Genomic DNA, 20,510 nt, shown 5'->3' on the forward strand with positions numbered 1-20,510 from the left:
GCAGGATGATCACTTGAACCCAGGAGGCAGAGGTTGCAGTAAGCTGAGATAGATAGCACCTCTGCACTCCAGCCTGGGCAACAGAGCGAGACTCCGTCTCAAAGAAAAATACATATATATGTTTATATGTAAAAACATACATATATATGCTTATATGTAAAAACACATACATATATGCTTATATGTAAAAAAATACATATATGCATGTATGTAAAACAAACATGTATGCATGTATGTAAAAACACATGCGTGTGTGCATGCATGTAAAATACATGTGTATGCATGCATGTAAAAATACATTCGTGTATGTGTGCGTGTAAAATACATGCATGTATGCATGCGTGTAAAAATACATGCATATATGTATATATATGGCCATGAGGACTGTGCAGCCTGATCACCATACCGGATGTGCCTGAGTCCAAAGTCTATGATCTTGATGGCAAGAAAACGACGATGTAAAGGGGCTACAGGATTTAATGGGGGCCCCAATAGCAAATACGCAAAATAGGCACATGGGGAAAAGACTGGAAGGAAAGAGGCTAAAATGCCTTCAAGGTCAGGCTGACGGGAGATGGATGTGATTCTCCTTATCGTTCTATTATGGTTTTATTTCAATCATAATAAGGGGAATTCTAACTTTTAAAAACGCTTTACTACGTTAATAGCTAAACATGGGAAATGACCCAAATACTCAGCAACAAAGGATTCGTTTAAAAGCGTGTGTGGCACGTCCATCCAGCAGAGAGGGCGTGATTTCGTCCACTTCCCGAAAAGGCCCAAAGGGAGAGGTGGAACTGCTGTAGGATTTTTTGAGGACGGGCTTCCCGGGAATTTTCCATTTCTGCTTTTCTTATTTTTCAATGTTATCTTACCACCTGGGTGACGTGTCACGAGTTCAGGTTATTTCTACCATCAGAGCCTGGGGTGGAGGATACAGACCTCGCCCACTGCAGCTGCCCACAGCGCCCCGCCCGGCCCCTCCTGCCTCCTTCGTCCCGCACATCCGCTGCTTCCCTGACACACCGCGATTCCCTGGTGCCAGGGAGAGCCAGGGCAGAGGTGGCCCTGAGACGCCACGCAACAGGGAGGGCTAGAGCATAAGGCGGAGTGAGGTGCGCACTCGCTGTGACCTGGCGAGCGGCTTCACCTCTCTGGGCCTCGGTTTCCATCCCGCGGGAGCAGGTACGACGAGGCCTGCGCGCATTGCCGCAGTCAGGCCTGCAAAAGCCGCCCGGGTGAGCAGCTCTCGGCCCTCCGCGAGGACCCCGGACGATCGGGCAGGGGCTCCGCCCTGGGACCCCCCATCCTGTCTTGGGGGCGGGACCTTCGGGTGCGCACGCGGTGCAGGCCGCGCCCTGGGAAGCCGAGTCCGCATCCGAGCATCGGGACAGCGTGCGGCCGCTTCATTGGCCAGCGCGGCTCTGCAGGGGCCTCCCGCAGCCAATCGCGGCCGAGGGGCGGAGCCTGGCCCGTGGAGCTGCGGGCCCGGTGCGGCTGCTCCAGTCTGAGCGCCCTCCGCTCGCCCGGAGAGAGACCCGGCCATGCAGGAGCCGCTGCTGGGAGCCGAGGGCCCGGACTACGACACCTTCCCCGAGAAGCCGCCCCCGTCGCCAGGGGACAGGGCGCGGGTCGGGTGAGAGTCACTGGGTTGGGGACTGGGGGTGGGGCCTGGGGGTGGCTCTGGTTCCCTGCAGCCGGCGGCACGCTCCCACCCTGGGCCTCCCCTGACCTAGTCGCCACCGAGGGGCCATCTGGCTCCCTCCTGTCGCGGACACGCTACTCCTATTTAAGGAACCGGTCCCCCTAAGGGAAGGAACGATCCACGGGAGTACCGGGCCCAGCCCCCTACTGCCACAGACAGGAAGACTGAGGTCCCAGCGAGCAAGGGGTCTGCCTGAGGTCACATAGCAAGCCTCCAGCCGCAGACCTGGGGGCAGAACCAGAGCCTCCTCTTCCGGAGAAAAGGCCCCAGCACCAGAGGCTCAGCCACCGCGATGAGCTAACAATGGCCTGGGAATTTCCCAGGGGGGCTGGGGCTCAGGCCCTGGGAACCTGAATGGCCTTGGACCCAGGCCTCCCCAGCACTGCCCGCTGAGCTGGGCAGCCACTGGGTTCAGAAAAGGCAATGGTTCCTGGAGGAGGGACTCAGAGACCCTGGTCCTTTTGTCCGCCACCATCACCAGGGCCCTGCAGAACAAAAGGGTGTTCCTGGCCACCTTCGCCGCAGTGCTCGGCAATTTCAGCTTTGGGTATGCTCTGGTCTACACATCCCCTGTCATCCCAGCCCTGGAGCACTCCTTGGATCCCGACCTGCATCTGACCAAATCCCAGGCATCCTGGTTCGGGGTAAGGACCATCCTCGGAGGAGGGTGGGGGCAGGGAGCAGGGACCTGCTGAGCCTTGTCTCCAGCTAGGGACCTCCCAAATTCTCTACCTTGGGAGCCCCTCCGGGGCCCTGGTCCCCCCTCCCCCAGCCATCCAGGCCGCTGGTGGGTGGGGTAAAGCTACAGGATTCCTCTGAAATGAGGAACTGAAAGCCAGTGGAGAGAGTGAAGGAGCAGGTGGGGAGGTGACTGTCAGGGTCTACACTAGGTGGGGTTGAGGCTTCCCCAGGTCCCCACACCCACAGTTGGCTGGATGGGGGCAAGGGTATCAGGTGGCAGTGGGGAGAGGCACTGGCTGGGGCAAGGAGGGTCTGCAGGACAGATTGTGGGCTGATGGAGGGGAAGATCCCAAAGTCCCAGAGTCTAGAATTACAATCTTAATAGCCTCAGATGTAGTTACAACATAGTAGTTAAGATAAGGTTTACTGAGCACTTCCTATGTGCCAGGCACGTGTTGGGCACTGAACGTTCATTGACTCCCAGGGCCAACCCCACGAGGTAGAACTTGTGCTCTCCCCGTAAGACAGCCCAAGAAACCGAGGCTCAGACAGGCTGGGCAATGTGCCCAGGTCCCACTACCAGTTAGCAGAGTCCAGAGGGGGTCCCAGTTGCTGCTGTACAGGGAACTTAAGAACCTTCAAATCTTAAAGCCCAGGGCCTTCAAGTGACAGAATTCTCCTGTATTAAAATATTAGCATTTAAACATCAGGCTGGACAGAACCACTGTGTATATGTGGCAGTGCCTCTTCCTTAGGGCAGAACTCCCTGTTTAAGCATCCCTAACAAATGGCTGTCCCTTGAAGACAGGAGGCTCCCTGCTTCAAGTGCTTGACTTGGCCAAGTGCTTGACCAGCTCCTGGGGTCGGCCTAGGGAAGAAGCTGTCCCTGGACTCTGATGAGAGTGGAGTGTGCAGTGCCCAGACATATCTGCCCTGCACCCCCTTCCCCTGCAGTCCGTGTTCACCTTGGGAGCAGCAGCCGGAGGCCTGAGTGCCATGATCCTCAATGACCTCCTGGGCCGGAAGCTGAGCATCATGTTCTCAGCTGTGCCGTCGGCGGCCGGCTACGCGCTCATGGCAGGTGCGCATGGCCTCTGGATGCTGCTGCTCGGAAGGACGCTGACGGGCTTCGCCGGGGGGCTCACAGCTGCCTGCATCCCGGTAAGGCCAGGCCTTCCCACCCAGGGGCCCCAGTGCCTCTGTATTGGTGCCGAGCCTCCGTCTGACTAAGGCCTCCTGGCCTCCATGCCTTCTGGGCAGTGAGAATTCTTTGCCTTCCCTGCGGATGCCCTCAGCTCACTGCCCTCAGCAGGGCAGCTAATTCGGGGGAAATTGTCTCCAGGTCCCCAGCTGCCCCCACTCTGGACTTTCCAAGCCTTCTACCCCATTTCTTGACTGGTCAGATGTATTACTCAATTGGAGAGAATCCGCATTGAGCAATGGGTAGGAGAGGGAAGTCCCTGCCCTACACCCTCCCTGAGACCTTCTTATCTTATCCAGTACTCCACCCGGGGCCTGGTGAGCCCAGCAGAGGAGACAGAACTCACTGGGAGGCATGGACTCACCTGCTCAGCCCTGGAGCCTGGGAGCCCTCGGGCCTCCTTCCCAGCATCATGCTGCTCATGTCCGAGCTAAGTCCTTCCACCCACCTCACAGTTAGGGAAACTGAGGACAGAGGGAGATCAGGCAGGCCGCCCAAGTTCCTGCAGTGAGTCATGACCAGGACACAGCCCCACCAGAAAGCCTCCACTTCCCACTTTCCGGGGTTCACAGGGGCTGCCCCTCCCATCTTGGCCGGGCCTAGGAACCTGCATTCTCAGGAAAACCTGGTGCGGCGGCTGTGTCTTGCAGGTGTACGTGTCTGAGATTGCTCCCCCAGGTGTCCGCGGGGCTCTGGGGGCCACACCCCAGCTCATGGCAGTGTTCGGATCCCTGTCTCTCTACGCCCTGGGCAAGTATGGCCCTGCACTCCTGTGTGCAGGCTGGCGGGAGGGGTGGGTGCCGCCAAGGTAGACATGGGTGGAAAAGGAATGATTTGCCCCAGAACAGATCCTGGGCTGAGAGGCAGGAGATCTGGCATCCCGGCCCCACTCAGCCAGCACCTTGCTGTGCACCTCCAGGCAGGGCCTGCCCCTCTAGCCACAGGCCCAGTCCCTAGCTGGGGCAGCCAGGGCTTCTCCTGGACCCACAGTCGCCAGACTATATTTTAACGGCAGAAAGCTTCCATCAAATGCCATCTCAGATGGGAAGTCTAGATAGAAAAGAAATCACAGTGCATGCAGCTGCTCAGTTGAGGGGGCACGGAGGTCTTGGGTGGAGGCCCAGGGCCTTGCCTGCCCAGCCTAGTCCTTCCTCATCCTGCTCTGGCCCTAAGACTTTCTAAGGACTTCCCACTATGTGCCAGGGGCTGAACAATCCCTGCAGCCCCACCCTGCCTGGGGCAATCAGGGTAGGCTTCCTATAGGAGGTGGCCCTTGGACTAGACCTTAAAGGGCAGATGAGGTTATTCAGAGGCTCCAGAGGGAAAGGGCTCTGCCAGGCCTGGACTTGGCCCCTCACCCACTCCTCGCCCCCAGGCCTCCTGCTGCCGTGGCGCTGGCTGGCTGTGGCCGGGGAGGCGCCCGTGCTCGTCATGATCCTGCTACTCAGCTTCATGCCCAACTCGCCGCGCTTCCTGCTCTCCCGGGGCAGGGATGAGGAGGCCCTGCGGGCGCTGGCCTGGCTGCGCGGGACGGACGCTGATGTCCACTGGGAGTTCGAGCAGATCCAGGACAACGTCCGGAGACAGGTGCAGGAGGGTGTGCGCACAAGCCTGGCAGGCCCGCCTCCCACACTTCAGCTCTGTGTGGCCGTGGAGGCTTTTCCTGGAAGACAGGACCACAGTAGTTCCCACTAATCCAAGTGCCTGGGTTGGGGTTGGGGGGCTGTCCCCAGAGCCTGGGTGGCCTGGTAAGCTGGTTCTTTCCTGGAGGAGGGAAAAAAGGGGGTCTCCCACCCAATCCCTGGCAGTCCAGGGCAGGATGGCGCCTGCTGGAGAGGTTGGCCCAACGCCCTCAGTGGCGGCCTTGTGTTTCAGAGCAGCCGAGTGTCGTGGGCTGAGGTACGGGCCCCCCACGTGTGCCGGCCCATCGCCGTGGCCTTGCTGATGCGTCTCCTGCAGCAGCTGACGGGCATCACACCCATCCTGGTCTACCTGCAGTCCATCTTCGACAGCACCGCTGTCCTGCTGGTGAGAGCCCAGCCCCGGCCGGCATCCACCCACGGGGTCCCCTGGAGGCTGGCAGGGCAGGCCCAGCTTGGGAGGCAGGGCCTGCTCCTACATTTACCCAACCCCCGGCTTTACCCACACCTGCTCTGTGCCAGGTGTCAGGGATGCCACAGCAAGATCTGAGATCTGGGCCATGTGGAGACAGTTCCTGTACCTTCACCTCTTCTCAGAATGTTTTTAAGAAAAGCTTAAATGTTTTAAAATAAAATACTGGCATAATCCCAACACGAGACTGAGGCGGGAGGATCACTTAAGCCTGGGAGTTTGAGACTCCAGCGAGCCACGATCTCACCACTGCGCTCCATCCTGGTGACAGAGTGATACCCTGTCTCCAAAAACATACAGAAATTTTTAACATTAAATCAAATACATGGGATTACAAAGGAAACCAGCTTTATAGAAACGTGGACCCCTTGAGGCCACAGACCCCAGGTTCAGAGCCCTGTGGCATCTGCCACTTGATGAGGGAAGTCACTTTCCCCTCTGAACCTCAACTTCCTCCTCTGCAAGAAGATAGCAGCACGTCTCCATAGGCCTGCCCCAAGGCTCACAGTGAGATGAGATGTGGAGATTAGTCACAGCACGGTTCGGCAAGTCATCATCATGCCTGGATTCTGTGCCAGCTGTGTGTAGTGGTGGGCAGAGCAGATGTGTGCCTGCCCAGGGGGCCCCGTAGGCTCAGACAGCATAGATGCCCAGCATGCTGCAGGTGCCAGGCCACTCAGTCCTGCGCTGAGCTGCTGGCCTGAGCCCCTGCAGTGCCGGCAGGGACAAGCTGGGTCCTGGAGGGGGACGGGAACAGCAGGCAAGTCCCTCAACCCTGGTGGCCTCCCTCCCCATAGCCCCCGAAGGACGACGCAGCCATCGTTGGGGCTGTGCGGCTTCTGTCTGTGCTGATCGCTGCCCTCACCATGGACCTCGCTGGCCGCAAGGTGCTGCTCTTCGTCTCAGGTAAGCACCCTGCAGCCAGCCCTCCTGCCCCACTCCTCCGCATGGGTTGGGGCTGGGCTGGGTGTGCAGGCCTGCCTCGGGGTGGGGCTGTGTGTCTGGGAACTGCAGGGCACCTGCCTCCGTAGCATCAGCAGGGCCCTGGCCCTGGCCCTGGCCGGTGGCTCCAGAAAGGTCCACTGGGGCTCCGAGTGGATACACTGGCTGTGACACTCCATGGTGGGCATGGTGGGAGCCTGACACGTGGCTGGAGACAGAGCTTGCTGCCCTGCTAGGGGTCTCTAGTCCCAGACACGGGCTGGACCACGCAAGTATCAAGGGGCTCTGTAGAAAGAACTCTGAGAGAAACAGCTGGCTCAGAGGGTCCTGGCCCCACGAGGCCACCTGTCTGTCCACAGCGGCCATCATGTTTGCTGCCAACCTGACTCTGGGGCTGTACATCCACTTTGGCCCCAGGCCTCTGAGCCCCAACAGCACTGCGGGCCTGGAAAGTGAGTCCTGGGGGGACTTGGCGCAGCCCCTGGCAGCACCCGCTGGCTACCTCACCCTGGTGCCCCTGCTGGCCACCATGTTCTTCATTATGGGTAGGTGTGGCGGTGGCTCAGAGGGGCAGGCTGTCTCGGGTGTTAAGGGATGGGTTATGTGTCCGGGTTGGCTGGAGAAGGGGGTCTCCAGCAGCTCAGTGGAGACAGACACAGCTGCCTGCAGTCGCCCCACAGGGCCTCAGCCTGCCTCCTCCTCCGAGCAGGCTACGCCATGGGCTGGGGCCCCATCACCTGGCTGCTCATGTCTGAGGTCCTGCCCCTGCGGGCCCGTGGTGTGGCCTCGGGGCTCTGCGTGCTGGCCAGCTGGCTCACCGCCTTCGTCCTCACCAAGTCCTTCCTGCCAGTGGTGGTGAGTGCTCAGCCCCGGGCCCCCAGGCCCTCTCTGACTGACCAGGACCCTTCTCAGTGCCAGGGGCTATGCCAAAGCCAGCTCTGTCAGGCCCCTAACTCTCAGTGACCCTAGGAGATGAGCACATACCCCCTGAACTCAGAGGCCCCAGAGTGGTCACGTGACAGTCCGGCAAAGGCTCTTCATTAGGAGAAACAGGAACAGGCTCAGGAGACTGTTCTGAGAAGTCAGGTTACCTCCCAGGCCAGGGCAGGACATGGCCCAGAACTCTGCCAGGAGCCCAGGAAGACCACCTCCCCACCGTGCTCCATCTCCTGCCCTCCTGGGCACTGGGTCTCAGCGGCACCCCCAACTACCCCCAACCCCTCCCACTCCCCCTGCCTCCTGATTCAAAACTACAGGCCCTGTGACCAGCCAGAATCCGTGAGGCCCAGGGTAAGTTCCCATAAGGGATAAGCTGGCTAGGGCAGCCCAGGTCAGCGCCTAACCTGTCCCCGCAGTGGTCCCCTCAGTGGGGCTGGGGGAGGGCAGGCAACCCAGAGTGAGTCCATCAGCTTAGAGGGTCCAAGAAGAACCTGCGTGCCTACCAGGCTGTGGGGCGGGCCTCCTGTAGGCTGTGGCGTGGAACAGCTGGGACGCCAGCGCTGGGTAAGGGGTGTGGAGGGGCTACCTGAGCTGAGGCCAGAGGGCCCAGCCTCTGAGGAAGGCTGAGGGGCAGATGGGATGCAGACTTCAAGGGCCACAAACAGGGGGCTAAAGCCTTCAGATTTGTTCTGGGGGCAGTCGGGGAGCCCTGGTGTGGGGGAGCCGTCTCTGAACACAGGAAGGACCAGATGATGCCCCACATGGCTGGTTGCTACCAGCAGGGCCCATGAGCTCCTCCTGGGGCAGGAGGACCCTGGATCTTCTCCCTGTGACCCGGCCCCACTCTCCACCCTCAGAGCGCCTTCGGCCTCCAGGTGCCTTTCTTCTTCTTCGCGGCCATCTGCTTGGTGAGCCTGGTATTCACAGGCTGCTGTGTGCCCGAGACCAAGGGACGGTCCCTGGAGCAGATCGAGTCCTTCTTCCGCACGGGGAGAAGGTCCTTCTTGCGCTAGGTCAGGGTCCCCGCCTGGAGGGGGCCAAACCCCCAGTGGCTGGGCCTGTGTTGGCTGCAGTCCTGCACCCTGGGACCAAGAGGCAGCAGTCATCCCTGCCACCAGCCAGAGCACAGGAAGAGCAACGTGATGGGGCCTCAGCAGCGCGTGGCCCTGGCTCCGGACAGGTAGCACTGCTGTCCAGCCGCAGCCCCAGCTCAGGCGGCCCACAGTGCTGCACGTAGGCATGGGCCGCAGGAGAGCACACGACCCTGCGTCCAGGGACACGGCCCTGCTGGGTGACCTCAGACCTAGTCCTTTACCCTTGCGTGAAGGACACGCCCCACAAAAGGCTACGGGGAGGACTGAGAGGACAGGGCTGGAGGCAGCCAAGTAATGTAGTCGTATCGTCGTGTTCTGATCTGGTGGCATCTGGCTGTGCAAGGAAGACCCAGCTCTGCCCCCCCCCAAGTCTTGTGGACACCGGACTTGGGAACATCCTGGACTTCAAAAGCCAGGGCAGGCCAGGCGCAGTGGCTCACGCCTGTAATCCCAGCACTTCTGGAGGCCGAAGCAGGCGGATTACCCGAGGCCAGGAGTTCAAGAGCAGCCTGGCCAACATGGTAAAACCCCGTCCCTACTAACAAATACAAAAAAGCCAGGTGTGGTGGCGCACACCTGTAGTTCCAGCTGCTTGGGAGGCTGAGGCAGAACTGCTTGGACCCGGGAGGTGGAGGCTGCAATGAGCTGAGATCATGCCATTGTACTCCAGCCTGGGCGACGAGAGTGAAACTCCATTCCCCCTGCCCCCCCACCCCCAAAAAAAGCCAGGGCAAAGGACCTGGCGTGGCCACTTCCTCCTGCCCCAGCCCAACCTCTGGGAACAGGCAGCTCCTATCCGCAAACTGTGTTCACCCTTTTATAAAAATAAAGGAACTGGGCCTGTAGCCCTAGCGAGGAAAGAGTGGGGTCTACTCCAGGAGGGAAGCCCCCACAGCAGCCAGACCAGACCCGAACCAGCCAAGGTTGCCAGGGCCACTGACTGCTGATCCACAGCCAAGCAGGGCAGGGAAGAGGCTGCTGTGAGGGGAAGCCCACGGCGAGGCCCGCCCTTAACAGGCCCTTAACAGGCTCCTCTTCGTAACTGTGTGACCTTGAGCAGGTCACTTTCCTCGTCTGTGATGCCAGAGGCAGCCTCGGGACAGGACCTGTAGTTATTTCCTGGGCCAGCAGCTCCTGCCTGGCTTCCACACACACACACACACAGGCACCAAAGCAGAAGGGAGTGAGGACAGGCACGCGAGCCACGGCCGCGCTTTATTGCTCAAGACGCACACAGAACCCAGAGGTGCAGACAAGGGGGAAAGAGCGCCACACACAGCCCAGACAAGGCAGGAGTGGCCCGGCCGCTGGAAGAGACGTTCCTTGCAAGGCAGGGCCCCTGCTGGACAGCACACTCCCTGGGAGACAGGGTCAGAGGCCCCAGGTCCGCACAGCTGCAGACTTGCTGGGAACCTGGGACAGGTGACCCACCCGCTCTGGCCTGTGGCTGAGGGCCTTCCACCTCTGCATCTAGCCGTGCACCCACCATTTCCCCACAGGGCACAGGGGCAGCCTTCCTTGATCCACAGCCAACCCTTCTCCTGCTGTCTCTGGCTGTCACCGAGGCCCCTCTGGCAGGGGCAGCAGCAGGCAGGCCAGGCAGAAGGGGGCCTGGGGCCCCACTACCTGGGTAGGAATGAGCAGAGGGCGGGCAGAGCCCTTGCTTCTCGTGGGAGGTAGACAGGTCTCACTCACTGCTTACATGGGACAAATGCGTGCATGCGCACACATACATATATATACACACACACACACAGCCCTTTGAACCCAGCACTGGCCTGAGGAAAGTGGCCCCGGAGGAACCCTGAAGGCACGTGTCCACCAGGCTATAATGCCCCTGCCACCCTGGGGCTCAGCTGGCCAGACTCCCGGGTGGGGGGTGCTGCTGACCCAGGAGCCCACAGACAAGTCCCCAGGGCAGTACTGGGCAGGACCCAAAGAACCCCACACCCAGCCCACCAGCCTGCCACTCCCAGCCTCAGATGCAGATGGGCCCAAGAGGTGTTCCTGGGAAACAGTCCACTTAGCAAGACCCAGTACCTCTGCCCCCGAAGCTCAGCACAGGCCCAGCCTGGGGTCGGACCCAGATGGAATATCTTCCATACCCTCCCGCTTCTGCCAAGCTCCACCCAGGCTAAGCCAGGCCTGACCAGGCACCTGCCCGACGGCCAAGGGCCAGCCACACAGAGAGGCCAGCAGGCTGAGGCCACGGGGCAGAAGGAATACAGGGATGCACTTCCTGGGCACCAGCTCTCCGTGTCCTCCCTGGGTAGGCCTGGCTCCAGATGGCCTGGCACCCGGGGCAGTGAAGACAGCTCTGTGTGGGGAGGTGACTGTGGCCTCTGCCCAGTTCTTAAAAGGCAGAAGCTCCCTGAGGGTGGGGTTTGGGCAGGCTGGCAGGCCTGAGTGGGTGCTGAGGTCAGACCCACTGACCCACTAACGGGGCTGGGCTGCGGCTGACATGATGGGGCCACACCAGGGAGAGGGTGGGCACCCTCAGTGATGCCAGGGAGAGCCTGCTCTCCCCACTTCCTTAGCACCAAGGCCAGCGGGTTGGGGGGAGTGATGGGCAGAACCTAGGGGTCTTAGTAGACCCAGGGAACAGGGGCAGCTGAGGGGTCTTGGGGTGGCCTGTCCAAGGTTCCAGGAGGCAGCAGGGAGCATCCCCCACCCAGCTGTCCGGTCACTGCCAAGGCTGCAGTTCCAGGTACAGGGATGCACCTTAGGGGCCCTATGGGCTTCTTGAGAAGGCGGGGTGGCAGTGGGCGCTGCACCCTAAGCAGTGGTGGCAGTGGCAGGCTGTCCCGGACCCTGGGGCTCTACCTGCCAAGAGAGCTGGGGGAGGTCCCTCTGCCCAGTGCCCAAGTGGCAGGGTCCCACTTGCACCTCCCCTCAAGCCAGGACCAGCATCTCCAGGGGAGGCTGCTCCCAGGTCACAGCAGGTCACTGGCAGCCCTGTCTGTGGTGTGAGGTCTGCAGACCCACCCAGCGGAGGAGCAAGGCCAGCTGGTGTCCACACAGCTGCTGCAGGCTCTGCTCGGCTCTGCCTCAAGTCCAGCAGCCCAGACTCTCACACCAGCAGCCAGGGGCTCCTGGCTTAAGCAAGTCTGGAGAAAGGAGCAGAGGACTCCAGGTGTAGGGGGAGGTGCAGAAGCCCCTCTCCAGGCTGTGCCTCAGTGTGGACAGTCCAGGCCTCACTTGGACTCACACAGAGCCAGAGGAGGGGGCAGGGAGGGAGGGGTGCCCAGCCCTTCACAGCTCCCCCTCCAGGGTCTCCGCGAGCTTCTCCTCATCTGCCTGCTGCCTCTGCTGCTGGATCCTAGCGTAGGAGATCGCATCGCCCCTGGGGAGAGAGAGAGGCAGCGTCACGTGGAGCGCCAGCCCCATGCCCACAGCCCTCCTGACCACTGCCCAGTTCCTGCCGTGTGACCCAAGTGTGACCTGCAGGCATTCTGATTTCCCAAGAGACAATTGCTGGGGTGGCAAAGGCCTGTCTTGTCCCCTCTGAGAGTGGCCCAGGCTTCTTGGGATGCTGGGCTGAGAAGGAACCAGCCTCAGTCTGGGCTCTGCAGGAGAGGGTGGCAACTGACTACAATGCCCGGTGCAGACCCAGGAGAGGAAGGGGCTCCCACCAGTCATGTTTGCTATCCTTGCTGCAGGCCATGACAGGGCAAGACTGGGCCATGCAGAAGTGTTGTGAATCCTCTGTCTTCACCTGCTAGAGCTGAGTCCTGGAGGCACCGGGAGTCACTGGGACCTCTGTCTCAGTCTCCACTGGCTAAAAGGGGCCACTCTCAGACCCTCCTCACTGAGGGACTTCGGTGGGGGAGGCGGCGGGGGGAAGGCCCTGCCCAGGGGCTGGGCCCAGCAGACGCACTTTTTGCCCAGAGCAGAGAGTCCGTACAGCACCCCCGTGGCAAAGGCGATGGCATTGCCCAGCAGCGTGGTCAGGGTCAGGTTGATGACAATGGGAACAACCGCCATCCTGGGGGGGAAGCAGAGGTCAAGGGGGGCACTCCGGCCCCACAGCTACCACATCCTTCCCTGCTTCCCAGACTTGGCCCAGCCCCCTTTCTAGACACCCAGGGCACAGGAAGGATCCCAAAAAATCAGCTGAGACATAGCTTCAGAAAGTCCTTGATCGGCCCTGAACTTGTCTGTAAAACTGTTCCATTCTGGGAATAGGATCCAACGCTTTCATCAGATTTTTGAAGGGGTCTGTGGTTCCAAAAAGGGCTAACCAGTAACGAGATGGTCCAGTGCCCTCGCTATGACAGAAAGAGGCTGTGACAGAGAATCTGGCTTCCCATCCAGGCCCTACTAGCTTTGCGGGCAAGTTACTCAAAATCTCCACCGTGGAGAGGGGATCAAACTTTGTCTGAGGTCAGGCGTGTTAACTACACAATGCTAAACACCACAGGCACTAAATAAATGCACTGAATCATAGAGTAACACCGGCTACATCGCCACAAGTAAGGGCCCCAGAATTCAACCACATGGAACACAGGGTCTCATGATGGGAGGGTCTCATCATGGGAGGGCTGCAGGCTGCGGGGTCTGCAGGCTCAGCCTAGATCTTGCTGCTGTTTGGCGTCACCTGGTGGCAGGGTCCACTGGGGCGTAAGCATCCCCGGGGCTGATTCTCCATCCTGGCTGGAATTTCCAGGCCAGCAGCAATTCCTGGGCTAACCGGGCCAGGAGGATACCTGCAGGTTGGAGAACAGCGCCCTGTCCTGTCGCCTCCCTAGAGGAGGCTGCCTGTGCGGGAGGACGAGACTCGTGGCCAATTGCATTATACCTGAATTTCCATTCTTGTAGATACGTGGTTGTGAGATTTTTGTCATTAAAAAACTTCAAAATGATAACATAATAATAGAAATTACAAAGAAAAAGAAAGACCACAGAGGGGAACCTTCTGACAAAAACAAAATTAAAGGCAGACAACAGGCTGGAAAAATAGTTGCAGGAAATACAACCAAGGATCATTGAATCTTTAATACAGAAAACACACTGACCTTGCTAAGCAAAACACTGAGGTTCCCACAGGTGAAAAAGGAAACTTGAAAATTTTCAAATCAGAAAATGCAATGGGAACATGCGGGAAAACATTTTTCCTCTTAGATAACAAACAGATAAATGCAAATGTGAAGTGGTGTGCAGCCCTGGGCAGGGGTGGGGGCGGGGGAGAGACTCAAGGGACCTCTTTGGAAAGCAACGTAGCCAGGCGTCTTAAAATATTTTTAATGATCAGAATCTTTGACCCAGTAATTCCACACCTGAAAATAGATCTTAAGGAAATCATCATAAACACAGAAAAAGTTTTAGCAGACAGATGTTTATCACAGCTCGATTTACACCAGTTAAGAAATTAAGAAAATCACCCAGCTGAACGCACATTCCTGTATTGAAAGAATGTTATAAAATCTGTGGCGATGTTAAAATGCTTGTATCATTACACTATGTGAAAAAAGCAGGATATAAACTTTTTCATAATGGTTAGAACTGTATTAAGAGCAGGCTTTTAAAAAATGCCTGCAGACAGGAAGCACACACATCAGATTAGCAGGCAGTGGGCTTCGAGTAACATTGTTCTATTTTCCAAATTATTGTTAATGAATTTCTATCATGGCTAGCATTTTTAAAATACAGTTTTTTAAACCCCTAGCGACATGACACTGCGTGTAGATAAGAGCTTTGTGACCCTGTGTCCTTCGTGATTTAGATACGGCAGAAGATGGCTCCACAAGTAAGCATGTGGCTTGTGCTCTTACCATCAAAACTACCAGGCCTCTCTGAAGGGAAAGCAAGCTTGCATCTAGACTTCTTTCTAAAGATAACCTAGACAATAATAAATACTGTTGCTGCCAGCCTCCTATGCACTAGAGGCATTATTCTAGGAGCTTCCATGTATTAAACTTATCCTGAAATCAGTTCCATCTTATGACTCAGAGAAGTATTACATATTGATTTCATTGTTAGAAATGGGAAAAGTTTTAACGAGCGTATTTAGAGGGCAACCACATTTTCTGCTCTGCAACCTGCTTCTCCCCTTTCACGTCAGGACATCTAGATGAACCCACTCTTCGCAAAGGCTGCAGAGAAACATGTCCTACAGACCTACTATCATCTGGTTAACAACTCCCAGTGGATGGACCAAAATTCCAGACGCTTCCCATTTCTCTCAACTGCACGGAATGCTGCCACACATGCTCATATACCTCTGAACCTTCCAGTGACTACAGCACAGCCACAGCTGAGTTCCCGGGTGCAGCACCACTGGGGCAGGTTTTGGCAGCTATCAGCAAATCACTGTGCACAAAGGCAATCCCAGTTTACACTTCTACAGAGAGGAACTGAATACACTGCCCACCCTCACCTGACTTTGGGGTCCTATTTTGCCAGTGGGGTTTTGGGGAACTGTGTCACAGGACCCTGCCCGGTAGCCCCCTCACCCGCAGTAGAAGACAGCCTTCTGCCAGGAGCGCAGCCGGTCCACCTTCTCCGCCACCGTGTTTGCAAACTCGATGAACTGGCAGCAGAAGGGCGCCTCGCACAGCAACAAGATGAAGGCATTCATGCTGCAGGGACCAGGGCAGGAGAAAAGCAGCAACTGACAATGCCAGGAGGATGAGGGCGGCCCCCAGTGCCAGTGCCATAAGGAATGCCGCCTCTCTCACCCTCCTGCCCTCATCCCTCCTCCTCAGGGAAGCTGCCCGGCTGCTCCAGGGCACCTGCTTGTACCCCTTGAAGAGCCTGTGCTGAAGACTCCAGCACTCCCCAGCTGCCCCTGCACCCGTCTCCCCAGCTGAACTGAACACTCCTAGAGGGAAGCCTCTGGGCTTCAGCTTCCCTTTCTCCTCCTCCTGTGTGAGAGGGAGGAAAGAGGACCCCACGTCATGGCACTGCTGTAACACTGCAGCGGGTTCACCGCTGATGGAGCACTGGCAGCTGTGTCCTCTGTCTGCTGTTAGTATTATCGCCATGGCCATCAAGAGCCATCAGTGGCACCAGCACCAGGAAGGCTGCCCACCAGGGAGGCAGAGAGCTGGAGCCGTGCAGTCCTGAAACAGTCACGGAGAGCTGCCCACACACCCGATGCCACTGGCCCCAGGCTCAGGGACACCCAGGGGAAGCCCACGCTGGGGAGGAAGAACTTTAGCAAGTCCTTGCGTCCAGCCCCATGTTTGGGGTGGGAACAGCTACGCCACTGGTGATGGAGGGTGTCTGCTGTGGTCATGGTATTCTCTATGCGTGGGTAACAATCAGTTACCAGACACTGAGCCAGGCCCTTCTGTCTGTCCCCAAGCCTGGGAGAAAAGTGCCATCATTATGCCTGTGTAACAGAAAAGACACCAAGAAACCTTGGGTGTCTTGGGCTCTCAGGACACCCAAGAGCCACCCCGAGCCCAGGGCAGGCACTCTTTTTGCAACTCTTTTTTTTTTTTTTTTTTTTGACATGGAGTCTCCCCCTATCACCCAGGCAGGAGTGCAGTGGTGCGATCTGGGCTCACTGCAAGCTCCGCCTCCTGGGTTCATGCCATTCTCCTGCCTCGGCCTCCCAGTGGCTGGGATTACGGGCGCTCACCACCACGCCCGGCTAATTTTTTGTATTTTTAGTAGAGACGGGGTTTCACCGTGTTAGCCAGGATGGTCTCCATCTCCTGACCTCGTGATCCACCCGCCTCGGCCTCCCAAAGTGCTAGAATTACAGGCGTGAGCCACCGCGCCCGGCTTCTCTTTGCAACTCTTAACCACTGCACCCTGCCCCAAGCCTCCCACACACCAGGCCTCCAAGCACTGGCTCACTGTGTGCTGGGCCAGCCCCTTCCACTTCAAACTCGGCCAGGCTCCAACTCCACCCCCTGAAGCTGGGCCAGGTGCCTCTCTGTCCATCCCCTTTCCCTATCCACCACTGGCCAGCACAGGCGCTGGGGACCCCGCCACAGCAGGCCCCCGAGGCTCTCCACTGGCCATAGGTCACTGAGGACGGGATCTGAATCGCGTCCAGCTCTGTGCCCCTGAAGGCACCAAGCCCCACAAGGACAGTCAATTCCTGGTCACAGCCACTTCTCATGTGCCTCAAGCCGCATGGGCCTGCCCTCACCCCACCTTCCCTTCCGATGGGATGGCGCCACCCTGGCAGGAGGTGGGCATGGAACGCACATGAGGGTGTTCTGACCGCGGGTTCCCGTGACAACTCCGACCCGCCCTTTCCCATCTATCTTTAGCACAGCTCCGATTTAGAGCGTCCTCTCCCAGCAGACCATCCAACCCAGTGCTCAGCCAGCCCCAACGAACGGCCTTCCCCACTCCAGTCCTGGGAGCTCCCAGAGGGTGAGGGCCCCAGTGTAGTGCACTTGGCATCTGCAGTCTCAGCGGATGCCAGAAATGTCTGGAGCACTGATGGCCTCGCCCCTGCACCGGATGAAGGCCAGGGTGGGCGTTCCCTGGGCCCTGACCTCTCATTAGGAAAGCAAACGTGGTGGGGATATGAAGGGGAAGAAGCCCCATGCTGTGGCCAGAAACCCACAAGCCCTGAGGCACCCAGGCTGGAGCCAGTAACCATGGCAACCACAAGGATGCCCGCTCCCATGGCCCCTGCCACTCCTCTGCCCCAGGAGGAGCCCCACAGACTCCTGACCAGCGAGACCCCTGGGGCGGGACAGCCATGTGCTACTCACATCATCCACACGCCGGCCGCAATGTTCACAGGGTGGATGGTGATGCAGTTGAAGAGGCCAGAGATCGCACAAGCTTGAAACAAGAGAGACAGGCAGGAGTCAGCAAGGAGTCAGGGGCAGCCCGCTGGGATGGCAGCCTCTGGAGATGACTGGAAAGGACGAGAGTGTCTGCGGATGCTCAGCACACAGTTCTCACAGCACCCAGAAGCCTGCCCTCTATCATCTGAGATAGGTGAGGAGATGCAGAGAGGTGCAGCGGCTTGCCCCAGGCCCCACAGCAAGGTGGCAGCAAGGTGGCAGGTGGATCTCACGGCACCCTCTCTCCGCTCCAGGGCTCAGAGGAGCTGGCCCTTTCACCCCAGCTACATCAATATCCACCTCAAAGGGAGGTGAGGATTAAAGGAGGATTAAAGAGAGAATGTCCCTCAAGGATTCAGGCCAGTGCTCCCCCAAGACTCAGCCTTTGGCAAGGGTCACTTGTCACCATTCACAGGGCCAGCAAGAAGTCCTCTGACTCAGAAAATGTGGCTTGGATTTTAGTTGGGACAACGGGTACCTCTCTCAGAACACAGATGGGAACCAGATAAGACCGAGCAGCAGTTCCAGCTCTAACTTCCTCACCAGCCCTGTGCCGCTGGTATGCTATCTTCATCTTCCGAGGCCCATTTCTCCTCTTGCACATGAGCAAGTCCCACAGCCCAGCCACACACTGCTACAATGCCATGAGGCCAGGAAGGGGAGGGGGCGTCTTCCTCCACCCCAGAACGTGGCTTCTCTGATGCCCAGATGTGCAGCCTTGACTCCCCGCCTCCCTGCTGCACCTCACCAGCAGGGTCTCTTGCACCCAACTCCCTCCTCTACCCACAGCCTGCAGCCCGGCTTCACCAGGAACTCCAGGAGCCTTCAAGGAGGGTCCAAGGAGCTGGCTGCTGGGCAGGGAGCAAGCCCAGGCCATCACTGAGGGGGGGCCTTGGAGGCAGCAATTAGCAACCAGCTCATTAAACTTGCAGCAGCTCCTCTGCACCTGATCCCTCCACCTGGGTCTGGAATTCTGCCGTTTTCCATTTTCCCAGGTAACCTTATGCAGACAGCAGGCAAGGAAGCCAGATAAAGTGAGCCGAACTGCAGTGGGACTGCTTCGTGGGCCCCAGGGTCTCCTTCTAAAACAAAGGACTCAAGTGTTGCACTGCTCCTCAGCACAGCCTTAGACATCTGCCTTCAGACAGCAAGGGGTTCCAGAACCACAGGTGCAAAGGGGCCTGCCTGTCCCAGCAGAGTGCCCAAAGGGCGACACGGCTCCCTGCCTCTACGCTGTGCCTGGCCTCACCTGACAGCTCGGCTGTGCTTCCTGCTGCAGTCAGCATTTGGCCTCCAGCTCCAACCCTACCCCAGCTGTCCAACCCACAGCCAGCCTTGGGGGAGGACCAGGGGTCAACCCAGACCAGCAGGCTCCAGCCAGGAATCCTTTAGCAATAAAGGGCTGGAGGATGTCCACTTGGAGACCTCATTGCTGATATCTTCCACATGAGGGGGCTGTCACCATACAATCCTGTCCCCTCCCAAGATATCACCTCCAGATGCTCTCAGGACCCAGGGTAGACCCTCTCCAGCTCCTCTCTCTGATCCCCTCACCCTGGAGGAGGAAAACTTTACCCCAAGGACCAGCCAGGCACACAACCCTTGTCTGAATTCCTGCTGCATCTCTAAAACACGCTGCATTTTTGCATTCTACCCTGGAATACAGCATTTAATATTCACATAACTGTGCCCCCAAAATTCTGCAGATGCAACTGACAACTCAGGGCAATGCCACAGGTCTCTCCTGAAGCTTCATCTGTAGACCCAACAGAGCCCCAGGTACTCCCGGGAAAGGCACAGGCACCTCACTTTGAGAGTCACAGAACTGTATAAGACTCGAGGGCTAATCTGTGAGTCGGCAGGGTCACTGACCAAGAAGGAAGGAGGTGTGGCCTACAGGCCACAGTCAGGACCTTTCCTTTCTCACCACTAACCATGTCACCCCTCTGCACTGCTCACCCTAATCTGCGGGGAAAACAGCTAACCAGACATGAGAGGACTGGAACCAATGCCTAACTTCAAGCCCACCAGTCTCTCCTACACAGTCAAAAGTGTACTTGCCCTGAAGAACAGTGGCACAAACCTGGGGCCTCTTTGCGATTTGGTGGTAGGGCCTGTCCAACTGTATCCAGTTGCCTCCGGATAAGGGCATGCCTACCAAGGGCAGCACACTCCTAGCCCCGCACCCTCCTGCCTCAACATCCCTCCACCCTCAACCTCCTTCCACCCTCCACCCACCTGGAAAGGCTGTGGAACCCAAGGTGAAAAGATGGTCCTGGCAGGAGAGCTGATGGGGTCTGCCCTGCCCAGATTTAGCCCTCTGCGCCAGTGTTTAAACCCTGCAGACATCCTCGACAGACATTCTATAAGACCTTGCCCACTCCAGTAATTCACAAGGTTGAGGGCAGACAGGAAAGGAAAGGATATCATTCAGACAGACTTGTCTTTCCCTGGAAGGCCAGCTGTACAGCTTCCATTCACTCCTGGGGCAGACCTGCCTCCCTCTTTGTCCTTTTCTGGCTGCGCTTAAGAGCCTAGCTTCCCTGGGGGCCTACTATCAGAGTCTGTGCCTGGGATGCGTACAGAGAAGGGGAGGAGGGCCGGTGATAGGCGGCTAAGGCAGCAGCAACGGGGGAGAGCTGACAGCGGACAGAGGACCCAGGGAGAGGCCCGGCCCTCAGCTGACTGCCCCGCGGCCCCAGGGGGCCACCTGTGCCCTGACACCACCTGACCCTCAGCAAACTTCCTCCCAGTGGCTTCCTGCCAGAAATCTAGCTAGCCGTGCACCCGCCTCCCTTATAAACAATCCTCGCCCAAAGGTTAGCAACGTGGCTGCCGTCACCTACGCCCAAGTCAACAGTTGACGCTTACTACGGGCCAGGTGGGCATGCGCTCCGTGAGCATCACCGAGAAAGTCTCACAAAAGCCCCTGGGGGGCGAGGGAAGGGCTCAGTCACGTGCCCCAGGCCGGTGCCCCCCGCCCTGGGGTTTCTGGTCCCTCCAGGAATGTTCCCAGAAGCGCTAGCCCAGCCCAGGGTACCAAGGCGCCCAGGCCCGAGCCGGTAACCATGGCAACC

The 20,510-nt window shown here is 58.4% G+C and overlaps 2 protein-coding genes across 4 annotated transcripts; one reads left to right on the top strand and one right to left on the bottom strand.

Annotated features, from left to right (window-relative positions):
* The first annotated feature begins 1,445 nt into the window (after positions 1 to 1,445).
* SLC2A6 (solute carrier family 2 (facilitated glucose transporter), member 6) lies at positions 1,446 to 9,519 on the top strand. Of its 3 annotated transcripts, none has more exons than XM_011931143.1 (10): positions 1,446 to 1,636; positions 2,187 to 2,349; positions 3,341 to 3,547; positions 4,238 to 4,341; positions 5,036 to 5,174; positions 5,463 to 5,615; positions 6,497 to 6,605; positions 7,001 to 7,186; positions 7,351 to 7,496; positions 8,438 to 9,519. In XM_011931143.1, exons 1-10 carry the CDS (start codon positions 1,545 to 1,547, stop codon positions 8,591 to 8,593), a joined length of 1,455 nt encoding a protein of 484 aa, XP_011786533.1. In that variant the 5' UTR covers positions 1,446 to 1,544; the 3' UTR covers positions 8,594 to 9,519. The 3 variants fall into 3 exon arrangements, with proteins under 3 accessions (XP_011786533.1, XP_011786532.1, XP_011786534.1); XM_011931142.1 differs by having other exon boundaries at positions 4,238 to 4,337; positions 4,963 to 5,174; XM_011931144.1 differs by lacking the exon at positions 7,001 to 7,186 and having other exon boundaries at positions 4,238 to 4,337; positions 4,963 to 5,174.
* A 1,119-nt stretch (positions 9,520 to 10,638) lies between these two features.
* Positions 10,639 to 18,719, bottom strand: CACFD1 (calcium channel flower domain containing 1). The gene is made up of 5 exons (XM_011931423.1): positions 18,683 to 18,719; positions 17,356 to 17,428; positions 15,127 to 15,252; positions 12,552 to 12,659; positions 10,639 to 12,017 (listed from the first exon to the last, which is right to left on the bottom strand). Exons 1-5 carry the CDS (start codon positions 18,717 to 18,719, stop codon positions 11,927 to 11,929), a joined length of 435 nt encoding a protein of 144 aa, XP_011786813.1. The 3' UTR covers positions 10,639 to 11,926.
* Between the last annotated feature and the right edge of the window lie 1,791 nt (positions 18,720 to 20,510).

The sequence above is a fragment of the Colobus angolensis genome, unplaced genomic scaffold, assembly GCF_000951035.1.
Source record: "Colobus angolensis palliatus isolate OR3802 unplaced genomic scaffold, Cang.pa_1.0 Scaffold9, whole genome shotgun sequence".
Lineage (NCBI taxonomy): Eukaryota > Metazoa > Chordata > Mammalia > Primates > Cercopithecidae > Colobus > Colobus angolensis.

Excerpts from the sequence above, each read along its gene's own strand:
- SLC2A6 (XM_011931142.1), top strand. The coding sequence starts at position 1,545 with ATGCAGGAGCCGCTGCTGGGAGCCGAGGGCCCGGACTACGACACCTTC. Across the intron at positions 5,175-5,462 it reads AGGACAACGTCCGGAGACAG|AGCAGCCGAGTGTCGTGGGC; the intron begins GTGCAGGAGGGT and ends CTTGTGTTTCAG. Across the intron at positions 6,606-7,000 it reads GGTGCTGCTCTTCGTCTCAG|CGGCCATCATGTTTGCTGCC; the intron begins GTAAGCACCCTG and ends GTCTGTCCACAG.
- CACFD1 (XM_011931423.1), bottom strand. The coding sequence starts at position 18,719 with ATGCTGACTGCAGCAGGAAGCACAGCCGAGCTGTCAG. Across the intron at positions 15,253-17,355 it reads GCGGCCGGCGTGTGGATGAT|CATGAATGCCTTCATCTTGT; the intron begins GTGAGTAGCACA and ends TGGTCCCTGCAG. Across the intron at positions 12,660-15,126 it reads AAGGCTGTCTTCTACTGCGG|GATGGCGGTTGTTCCCATTG; the intron begins GTGAGGGGGCTA and ends CTTCCCCCCCAG.